We start from the raw sequence: 12,178 nt of genomic DNA, 5'->3' as shown, positions 1-12,178 counted from the left end.
ATAATCAGTGAATAGTTATATCATTGAATGAGGCCAAAAAGTCGAGTAGGTCGGGAGTCGCTAAGAAGACCTTGCTCATTCACAAATGGACATTGATAATGACGCTGAACCTGCCCTTCGTGAGGATCTCGATCAATTTGGCCAGTGTGAATAGTTAACAAGTTAACGAGTGACCACTCTAAGAAATATGATAACTGATCAACTACGCCATGCATCGTCTCGTTAAGACACCTGTCGGCCAACAGCGTTCTATTCACCCTGAGTAATAACCATGTAACTAAACATCTATAGTACAAGATTGCGGCTCGAGATCCACCTAAATATGCCCGTTCTCCATGTTATCCAGTATGTTTTCAATCACGCTGCATACTTTCTTCACCTGCTCAACATCCCAGACCCAGGAAAAATGAGTATTACCTTGCAACGGCATTACCGAGACATGCTCGATAGGGATGAATTTGTCCAAGTTGTTGGCTCTGGTCCTATGATAGTACTCGTATAATAGACGCTGCTCGTCGCTGGTATATTTGTCGTTAGGTTTGGCAGCCTTGAAGAGAACAACATCCTTAACTCGGGAGAGCATATGTGCAAGCCGCGCGGGTTCAGGATCGTATACATGATGGATTTTGTCCAGGATTGTCTTCTCAGCCATCCCGATCTCCTCGGTTGCGCCCCGGACGTCGAAGTAGGTGTCAATGAATAGAAGTGAGCTAATCGCCTTCCCACTGCTATCATCCAGCCGGCGGGAAATCTCCATTGCGAGGATGCCACCAAAACTCCAGCCAAGTAAATGGTACGGTCCCTGAGGCTGGAGACGCCGTATATGGTCTGTATACCACTCCGCCAGCTCCTCAAATGTCTGTAGAGCCTTACTGTGTAGGTAGAAATTGTTGAAAGCCACCAGATTGTGCTTTGGAAGGTATTTGACAATGTTGTTGAAGTAGCTCTCGGCTCCGCCTTCGCCTGGAGGCAGGAGAAACAGGGTCGGACCTTGTCGATGGCTAGGGTCACGATATTCAAAGTAAGGCGTGAATGTTTCTTCGGTAAATAACTGGCAGGATGGAGACTCGGTTGAAGATGTACTCCCACTGCTGAGCTGCTCGGCGATATGGTCCAGTCCGCGCTCAATCGTAGATATCAACACCTCACTCTTGTCTTGGTCCCAGATACTGAAAACGTCAACAGCCACTCTCCCATCGATGCATGTCACCGTTATGTCTATAGCGGAAGAGCTCTTTTTTGCGTCCTCAGGGCTGCACGTCAGCCCGTACGCGTATTCTCCATCCCCAATAGCTAAATTCCAGTAATCATTGGGCATATGTGGCGTTCGCGTAAGCTGCCCTAGATAATTGACGCTGACACTGGGTAATGGATGCCGTACATAGCCATAGAGCGCACCATATCCAGCGCCATGGCAAGGAACTCGGTCCACCTCCGTTTTTATTTCGGCTACTGCTGCAAGCATGTCGGCCTCCTTCACATGGGGAATCTGAAATGGATACATGCTTGTGAACCAGCCCATCGTACGGCTAACATCCAGAGTGCTATCGATATCTTCTTCACGACCATGTCCTTCCAAGGTGACCATATTACAGCACATTGGCTCAACATCCTGGAGCGCTAGCCCGACTGCAGCAAGCACAGATGCTTCCATTTGGCCAGCGTGCTGCAGCAGAGATGCTGACTTGTCAGCACCCATGACGCGCCCTAATTTTAGACGAGGTCCAGTAGAAGGGGGGAGTGCTGCAACACTTTCGGAACTTTGAGCGATCAAGTTATCCCAGTATTCTCGCTCCAGTTTTGAGCCCTGATAGCTGCTCATACTGTTAGCCCATAGCCGAAGACTGCTGCCCTTGCTGCCTAAATTTTCATCAAGATATAAATTCCGAAGATCGCGTATCAAAATCTGCCAGCTAACCGTATCGATGGCAAGATGATGGATTGAGAACCATACACGGGCTGTTTTATCACTGTATCCATACAAGTAGCCGATAATACCGATAGGGCCATTCTCAATATTGAACCCCGACTGCCACTCGCTGAGGGCCTCATTGACAGCAGCACGTTCACAAATGCTGCTTACATCCAAGAGGCGGAGTGCAATTTTCTGATACTCTGTTGGGAATGATAGAACGAAAGTCTCCCCCTTTTGCTTCAATCGCATACGGAATGCATCGTGATAGTCCTGTAACTTCTGTACAGCAACTGACAAACGATCCACATCCAATTCTGGCGTTTGAATGTAGAATGTATGGTTCCACTGATCCCGTTTCTCTAGCGGCTTGGAAAGGAACCATTCTTGAATTGGCAGTAGGGGTGCCTCACCGGTGACAAGACCTTGCTCAGTGCGGAACTCGCTGGTGGGGCCTGACAGGTCATTACGTAGAACATTATTGTATAGCTTCCGGATGGTGCGATGTTCGAATAAGTCACGAACGGTGACTTTGCAACTAAGACGATGATGGATTTGTGCGACCAGATGAAGGGAGGTGATGCTGTCCCCACCCATTTTGAACAGGTCATCGTCAATTCCACACCGTTCCACCCCCAAGACAGAGGCCCAGAGAGCACAAAGTTTGGATTGCAGGGCATTGTGTGGCGGTGAATACACGGCCTGAGGACCGGTCGTGACGTCTATATCTGGTAGCTTTTGGATATCAAGTTTCCCTGTTCTAGTAACGGGAAAGGGGCCTCTGAGATGGCACAGATGCTCTGGTATCATATACCCGGGAAGCTTGGTTTTCATATGTCTGATGATTATTTCCTCAAGGCCTGATGGATTTTCCGTGGAGTAGTATCCCACAAGATACTGAGCCACACGAGAGCGTGGGTTGTCATCCATATATTTCGCGATGACAGCGCAGTCTTCAACCCCAGGAACTGAGGACATAACTCGCTGAACTTCGGAAAGCTCAATTCGGAGACCTCGAAGCTTGACTTGGAGGTCATTTCGCCCCATGTATTCGATATAAGGATTCCCTGAGCTATCCAGCCTGCACCTAGCTAGGTCTCCAGTCTTATACAAGTGAGAGAATTTTCCAGAGGCAGCGTCCTCATCAGTGCGGAAGGGGTTAGGGATAAACCGCTGTGTGGTTAATGTGGGCTGGTTGAGGTACCCACGAGCGAGACAGTCACCTGTCAGGTATAGTTGTCCTACTGCATTTAGCGGAACAGGCTGAAGATTATGGCCGAGTAGGTAAATCCGATTTCCAGGTAAGACTTCTCGTAGACAGTTTTCAAACCCATCATTGGCTGAAAAGGCAGTAATGAGATTGTACACTGTTGTTTCAGTGATTCCATAAGCGTTGTGAATAGTACCGTGGAAGCTATCACGCATCTTCTTGTACTGAGAGGCATGGAGCTCTTCACCAGCAGCTGTTACCATTTTCAGAAACTTTAGTTTTCGTAGATCGATTTGTTGCAAAAGAGACGGAGTTCCGCTCAAATAAGAGAGTTTATATGAATTGCAGATATCATAGAACTCGTTGCTGGCGAAAGAATGTTCTGGCGGGATGATCAGTGTCTGGCCACTTAAGATTGATAACGCTATTTGTTCGAGGGAGAAGTCAAAGATGTAGTTGGAGAGAAATAGCACACTATGGTTTCCTGGCGCACAGTTGCCAAAATATCGCATTCGAAGGCCGTTCCGAAGATTGATAACTCCATTTTGCTTGACTGATACACCTTTAGGTTTGCCAGTAGTTCCTGATGTGAACATACTATATGCCAGATTTTCAGGCTGCACATTTGATTTGACATCATCTGTCGATTGGCGGCTGATGTTCTCCGTAGTATCTATCGTGACGAGGCTTATACCTTGGGACTCGAACCGTGCTGCGTATTTGCTATGCAAAAGAACAGCTTTTGGCTTAGATTCCTGAAGAATTGTGCCTATTCGGTTATCAGGAAACGTAGGATCAAGGGGTAAATATGCGGCTCCAGCTTTCCAAACAGCAAAAATACAAATGAGCATGCTGATACTCTTGTCCAGCATCAGAGCTACATGGTCATCTGGTTTCAAGTCTGTTATTGAAAGTAAATACCATGCCAATTGGTTAGCTTGGGCATTGAGATCGCCATATGTGATGGTTTTCTCTCCTTCGACGATCGCGACACAGTCTGACGCCAGAGCAACTTCGGCTTCAAACAGCTTGTTCAAGGTAGCAGCAGGCTCCTTGTCCCTGTGGATGGCAAGCTGTGTCTCCAGCAATGGCAAGTGACTGCCATCACCCTGACATGTGGGCGTCAATGGGAGTTGCGTGGTGTCGTTAATCCCGTGTTCGGTTAAACGACAAACCCCATAGATAAGATGCCTATATGTATCCAACATTCCCATAATTGTGGATTTGGTGAATAGACTGATAGCGTAGTTAAAGTTGACCATCACCTTGGATCCCATTTCAGAAACTGTAGCGCTCAAGTCAAATTTTGCAGCTGAGTATGTCTGTTTTGGTTGGTATTCAGCGAAACCTCCTTTGTTCTCTTTTGTTCGCAGGGTATCAGCCTGGTTTGATTCATAATTGAATACAGTTTGTACTAGAGGATGTCGACTGGGGTCATGTTCTGTATTCAGAAGTTTTGTTACCTCCTGGAACGGCATGTCTTGATGAAGTTGAGCATCCACCAGCTCCTGCATTACCCGTTTAACAAGTCCAACAATTCCTTGACGGGTCACATCCACTCGTACAACAAGAAGATTGACGAAAAAACCAACCACAGATTCGAACTGTGGGTGGGTTCGATGGGTGACAGGCACACCGACCGGAATATTAGTTTGATGGGTATAGGAAGCGAGCATCAGACCGTATAATGCAAGGAGAACAGCGTAGAGACTTGCTTTGCATTGCTTTGCCACCTTTTGCAACTCTTTGATTTCCTGTTCGCCTATAATAAAGTTCACATCATCTCCATCATATTCAAAATGGGGCGGCCGAGATTTATCAGTATTGAGGTGAAGGGGCTCGAAGTTCTCAAGCTTACTTCGCCAGAACTCGGAGAGTACACGAAAACGGTCGCCTATAAGTATATGACGATGATGATGTGCGAACTCCTTATATTGAACTGTGAGATTTGGAAGTGTGATAGAGTCTTTGCCCCGCAAACGAGAATAAAGCATAACAAGTTCCCGGAAGACAATATTCCAAGACCAACCATCAAAGTTCGAGTGGTGAATGACAAACGTGAGATATAATGAGACACCATTCCCCGTGAACATATACACCCTGAGGGGTAGTTCCTCTCCCAAATGGAATATATGTTGGGAAGCGTCAGAAATTTTCTGATCGAGATGATCCAAATCCCTGACTGTAGATGTATTGATGAAGAACAAAGACTGCGCTTCATTATTATTCAAAATCTTCTGATGGTAGATTCCAGAGACAGCGTCCTTCTGCAGCAAAGTACGTAATGCCTCATGTCGTGATAGAAGTTCCCTTAGCGCCTGTTCTATTAGAGAAGGGCTAGTCTGGGAGGACAATTGTAATGTTTTTGTGATATTGTACCCTTTACTATTCCCGCCTTCAAGCTCGTGGAGAAATAGAACACGCTCTTGCGCCGGGGATATTGAGAGATCCTTGTTTGTGTCAGTGATCAAGGCGATGTCCTGTATGTCCCCGATGCCGTTAACGATTAAACGACCTAATGCTTCGATTGTTCGATGCTGGAAAAGCTCGGCAACGCTAATTGTCCTGTGAAGACATTCATTGACCATGAAGGATAATCTGGTACTCTTCAAACTATCGCCTCCGAGGCCAAAGAAATCGCTGTAGATGCTGATATCCTCTAGCGGTATTTCAAGTAACTCCGTCCATATTTCACGCAAAGTTCGTTCGATTTCAGTCCGTGGTGCAACTACTTCGTTATCTGCCGACTCATCAACGGCTGGCAGAGCTTTTGTGTCTAGTTTGCCACTAGGGGTAACAGGTAACTTTGTGACGAAGATGAGCCGAGAGGGAACCATGTAGTCTGGCAGACGAGACTGCATAAATCGTTTTATATCTATCGAAGATATTGTTGAACCAGAAACACAGTATCCAACGAGGAATGTTTGGCCCCCCTGCGCACGTTTTTTAGGAACAACTACGGACTGCTTGATTTCTGGGTACGAAGACAGAACGGCTTCGACTTCGCCGAGTTCAATTCGCACTCCACGGATCTTTACTTGAAAGTCATTGCGGCCCAAGTATTCAACTTCTCCTCTACTGCCAGGAATCCAACGCACGAGATCCCCGGTCTTATAGAGTCGCATGTTACGCCCCTCACTTTTCTCTTTGTCTGTTTGGAATGGATTGAGAGGAAATCGATCGGCTGTAAGGTCAGGGCGATTATGATAACCTCGGGCAACTCCATCACCACCTAAGTAGAGCTCTCCAACGGCCCCGATTGGGACGCGCTTCATGTCTTCATCGAGAACATAGCTGGTGCTGTTGGCTATCTGACAGCCGATACTCTTATCAGTGCGGCGCTCCGGGAAAGGATATAGACGTTTGTGGGTAGTAATAGAGACTTCAGTGGGACCGTAGCCATTGATGATAAGCCCTTGGAAGGTTTCGCGAATCCGATCAAAAACTGGTTCGCTAAACGCCTCACCAATGCAATCGACTCGTCTCAAGTGCGCTTTGAACCGGCTAAATTCATACATGGATATAACTGACGGGGTTCCAGACAAGTAAGTTACCCTATTTTTCTCCATGTATTGATATAGTCTTTCTTTATCTCCACGCATGGTATCGTTCAGGATTAATAGAGTCTGGCCATTCAGCAAGGCATCGGTCATCTGCTCTACAAAATGATCAAAAACATAGTTCGAGAAGGAGAAGATAACCTCGTCATCAGTCTCACGGAGGCCAAAGATCCTGGAGAGCGAAGTCTGTAGATTGACCACTCCGTGATGTTCTACCATTACCCCTTTTGGCCGGCCAGTCGTTCCAGATGTATAGAAGATGTAGGCTAAGCTCGTGCTTATGCTTGAAGGGGGAGGGTTATCTGAGCTCCAATCGCTGGTGTTATGTGTAGCCAAATCTGATGGATATATCGGTACTCCTGGCCGTGTAAGTTTCTCAACCTTGGGGATATAGATGGGGTCGGCAATCACAGTAACCGCGTTAGTGTCCTGGAGGATATAAGAAATGCGGTCTTCGGGGTATGACGGGTCGATCGGTACATAAGCTCCACCAGACTTCCACACTGCCAGTATAGAAACCATCATGTGTTCGCTTTTATCCAGAACGAGAGCGACTAGGTCATCGGGTTTTATGCCAACTTCCCTCTTCAATTGCCAGGCCATCCGATTCGCTCTCTCGTTCAATTCATGGTATGTTAACGTTACGTCCTCATAGATGATAGCAGTTTTACTAGGAACCCTGTCTACCTCCAACTCGAACTGCTGATGAAGAGTTGCATCTGGGAAGTCGGCTTCAGTTGCATTCCATTCAGCCAATTGATTGACCTGAGCTAAAGAGAGATACTCCAAGCTATTGGCTGGTCGGGTAAGGTTGCTTGATATCTGCTTAATGGTATCTTGTACCATTGACAATAACTCTAGGATCGTGGGTGTATCAAAAAGTTCACTGGCATAGCAGATAGTAAATGTAAGCGTGTCTATGGCAGCAGTGTTGATATCCTGAACTATAGCTGTGAGAGGATAGTTCAATTTTTCCATATTTCCTTGAATGGAATAGTGTAAAGCTTCTTGATGCTGGAGTTCTTTCACCCTATCCAAGGCTGGATAGCTTTCAAAGACAAACAGAGTGTCAAAGAGTCCGTGTTTCAGGTTACTTTTATACAAACGGCCCAGCTCAACATGCCCCCGTGTATTCATCGCGTTGACCTTGGCCTGAACATCAGACATTGCATCCAGGACGCTCTTATTTTTGTACTCAGTGTGATCTAGCACTAAGGGCAGGGTGTTTATATAGAGTCCGACAGAGTGTTCAATGCCTTCGACAGGTAGATTGCGGCCAGAGATTGTTGTTCCCGTAACCGTATGGCTTCCGCCACCATACTTGTGGAGAATGGTGTGCCAGATGAACTGAAGGATAGAGTGTAAAGTGATTCCCCGCTCAGAGCATGCATCATGGATATTTCTCAGGTGCATATCGCCATCAAGATGTAAGGTCTGCTGGCGCTGATCTCGGACCTGATCGTAGTTTGCGAGAGGTATCTTGTATCTACTCTGCTCATTCAGAAGGACATTCATATCGCAGCGTTCCGTGATTTGTTCAACTACACCAGACCAGTATTCAAGGTGAGTATCACGATTCATTTGAAGAAAGTTCTGACTGTGTCCGTACGCTTTATCAATAGGGGTATCAAAATGAAAGTGGCCGCCTTTGATAAGGCGGAGATACTCCTCATGGACATGCTGGAAGAGTAAAGGCAGGCTCCACCCATCGAGAATAGCATGATGGCAGCTAAAGAGGGAGGAGAAATGTTGGTCATCATGCTTTATCATGTACACCCGAAAGAGTTCCCCAGCATCTAGCTTGTAATCTTCCCGTAGATCTTGTTTTTGTAGATTCTGAAGCTTATCCTCGCTAGATAAGCCCTCCAGATCCCTATCAGAAGAGAAGAATCGGAAATTAAGAGGCTGATCTTGGTCAATAATTTGAAATACATCCTTCTCCCACAAAAATCGGAGCCTCAGTGCTGGAAATGCATGTTGCGTAAGTTTCCAGGCCTTCTGAAAAACATCGGGCCGCAATTCAGTATCATACCGCAAAAGAGATTGCATAATGTATGTTCCAGAAGGCTCCTTATTTTTTAGGTAGTGGTATATAAAACCTTGCTGAAGACTATTGGCAAGGTAACAAGTGCTGTTACTCCCCGAAAGGACAGGAAAACTTAAAGAGGCGCTTGATAGTGTAGCAATATCAGTTGTACAGCTAGCCTCGATTTCGCTCTGCTTCTTGCGTAGGAATGCAGCCATGCGGCTAAGGGTTTTCATTGCAAAGATGTCCTCCACAGAAATGCTGACAGAAAACTGTTGTCGGATCCGTGCAATCAGCTGAATACAACTGATACTATGCCCTCCTAAGCGAAAGAAACTATCCTCGGGCGATATGGAATCATTTCCGACACCGAGAACATCACTCCAAATCTTTTGTAGGTCAATTTCCGTTTGGTGTCCCAAATTATTTAAGGCACCCTTAGCTGGTCTTGATAAATCAACCACGGGTAAGGCTTTCAGGTCAGCTTTACCGTTAATATTCACAGGAATATATTCGAGGTGGACCAGACGTGATGGGACCATGTATCTGGGTAGCTTTGTTTCTAGAAATGCCAACAGACTCTCCTCAGGAACCACTTCCACATTATCTTGGCACACATAGTACCCTACTAAATGTTCATTGGCAGTCTCTTCACCTCTTGATCTGAGTTTTCTGGACACTACTAGGCTTGTTCGAATATTGGGATACATAGAAAGCGTCGATTCGATCTCTCCCGGCTCGATTCGGATGCCGCGTAATTTGATCTGGAAATCTGCACGTCCAAGATATTCCACCTCACCGTTGGGTAGCCATCTGGCCAAGTCACCAGTTTTGTACATTAAGCGATTAATACCGAGCTCTTTCTCTCTTCTCGTCTGGAAAGGATTGGGAATAAATTTGAACGGGGTCAGGTCGGGGCGATTCAAATACCCTCGTGAAATACCCAACCCACCGATGTGCAATTCACCCGTTACTCCAATAGGAGTTCGCTTTAGCTCCTGGCTGAGAATATAACACTTTACATTCCTAACCGGGCGTCCGAGACTGGTATTTTCTCGTTTGGAATGAGGCTCAAATATGTTCAAGGCAGACACAAAGGCTGACTCGGTAAATCCATATTCGTTCAAAATTGTTCCCTTAAATCTCTGGCGAAGTGAGTCATATCGTGCAGCCGTCAGATTCTCACCAACGAGGATTATGCGCTTCAATGATGGACATGTGGAGAAGTCGTACTCCTGCAACACAGAAGCGGTGCCGTTGAGGTAGGTAACCTGGTGCCGCTGTATGAGGGATAGCAGGTAGTCGGAATCATATTTTTTCACGTCACTTATAATGGCGAGAAGATGGCCGTTCACCAACGCCATGAGCAGTTGGCGGACAAACGGCTCAAATACATAAGCAGAAAATAGCAAAATCGTCTCATGATGCGACCCTGCCACACCGTACTTGACAGACAAATCCGTGATACTATTCACCACACTAGTATGTTCTTTGAATATGCCTTTTGGGAAGCCGGTAGTGCCAGAGGTATATGTCACGTATGCAAGCTGCCTGCTGTTAAGAGGCAGGTGGTCCAGATTTTGTCCATCATGGAACTCACCGGCCGCCGAAGATGTTAACTCTTTCAGAAGTAGCTCAAGCCTGATTACTTGAATATCTTTATTGCTGGTAATGTTTTTTTGCAATCTTGCAGCATGTGCATCGCTGGCGATGAGGAGATTAGCCTTTGTATCATCCAGAACAAAACGGACGCGGTCATCGGGGAAAGCAGGGTCGATTGGAACATAAGCAGCTCCCGACTTCCAAATCGCGAGGATTGTGATTATAAGCAGCTCGTTCTTCTCGAGAAATAGGCCGATGAGTTGCTCTGGCTGCACGAAGCGGCAGAGATATCTGGCGAGAGAGTTCGCTTGGCGGTTGAGGTCGCCATATGTGAGCTCGCGCTCTTCGCACACAACAGCTACTTTGTCCGGGCAGTGTCGTGCAGCATCTTCTACAAGATGGTTGAGGCGCTTAGAAGACTCGTAATCGCCATCGGTATTGTTCCAAACATCCAGTTGCTGAATTTGCTGCGCCGAGAGCAGGTCGATGTCCTTGACTAGGGTCCCCGGGCCCGTCGAGGCCTCCGCGAGCAGGTTTTTCAGCGCATCGGTAAAATTTTGTATCGTCTCAGGAGCAAAGAGTGCTGTAGAAAACTGGACAGCCAGCTGGAGGTCTCCATCGTTGTGCCCTTCATGGACGAGCACGGCTAGTGGGAAATCGACGTCGATGCTGGAGAGCCGCATCACGTGATCTAAGCGCGCCTTAACGAAGACAACCGGCAAGTCGAAGAGCTCCGACTTCATCCAGCCTCCCTCCAGTTCACTACCGACTTCCTCGAACCTCGATGCCCGATTCGGCTGTGTTTCTTCTTCGATTTCCTCGTCTTTGGAAGACTGTAGCCGCTGATTGCTGATGTCGATATTTCTGATGGCCTCGAGGACTGACGTTTGTCCGCGATTTTTGTGAGAGACAATGGTAGGGGATACCTCCCAAGAAAGCCGGTGTTCCGAATCTGGGCTGATGGAAGCAGTGACTGTGTGGGATCCATTGCCGAACCCCCTAAGCATCTGATGCACTGCAAACAGCACGATGCTCCGAAGAGAGCCTCCCTGGCGGATATATCTGTCCCTGAGGGCAGTGTTAACCTCCTCGGGGACATCAACGGTTACAGTTTGACGCTCCCGATGGGTATCAACGTCGGAAAACCCTGTTAGTGCTAGCTGGTATTTAGTGCAGGCCTTTGCAAGGCCACTAAGATCACAGCGTTCACTAATATGGCTGATAAAGAGCCTCCATTTATCGAGGCTCCCATTGCAGTACATCCTCTCATGGGGCGAAGGTATCTTCTTTCGAAAATTCAGAGCTTTGCCATTTTCCAAGGTGATAGCATCATTGCTTGGTCGTTTGATGTCGTTTTCGATGGTCATCTTGAAATATAGAGCTGGGCTTGAAACACAATTTTATGATATGGGGGTAGTAGTTGAAAAGACTTCGGAAATACTGAAGCTAGAAAGGAGGGGGGGAAACCAGCAATATAGAGACCTATAAACTGTCTCTATATTTCAAGCCTAGCTGAGATGGCTATTTTCCTCGTGTCAAAGAAATACCCCTGCGTTCCTTGGTTACATCTCTTAACCTTTGCCCCAAGGGCGGAGTCTTGAGGCAATGAATCATGCGAACCTGAACTTCATCCAATATACAGCTGATAGCATTCCATGTTAAGCCTGACGTCAACATGGACTCTCAGAGGGTGCGATTTTTATTAAGATCTCGTATTGTTAAACCTGAAATATGGACGATAGCTATGGGCCCAGGGCCCACCGGCGGCGATATTATTCTGAAGAGTGTTAACATGCCTGCATGCAGTTGGCTAGCTGATCGACTCGAGATCCTCGGGGTTTATGCTGCTTATTGATTCAATGTGACAT

General features: G+C 46.8%; 1 protein-coding gene across 1 annotated transcript; it reads right to left on the bottom strand.

Moving 5' to 3' along the window:
- Window positions 1-316: 316 nt before the first annotated feature.
- On the bottom strand, window positions 317-11,677 carry ARB_02226 (uncharacterized protein; the record flags this gene model as incomplete). The annotated part of the gene is made up of 1 exon (XM_003011626.1): window positions 317-11,677. The coding sequence occupies one exon, from the start codon at window positions 11,675-11,677 to the stop codon at window positions 317-319; it is 11,361 nt and encodes a 3,786-aa protein (XP_003011672.1).
- Window positions 11,678-12,178: the final 501 nt, after the last annotated feature.

Source organism: Trichophyton benhamiae (genome assembly GCF_000151125.1).
Source record: "Trichophyton benhamiae CBS 112371 chromosome Unknown Abenha-G-c-31b08.f1, whole genome shotgun sequence".
Taxonomy (NCBI): Eukaryota; Fungi; Ascomycota; class Eurotiomycetes; order Onygenales; family Arthrodermataceae; genus Trichophyton; species Trichophyton benhamiae.
Note: the sequence above shows the minus strand (reverse complement) of the source record. Positions and strands in the feature narration are given on the sequence as shown.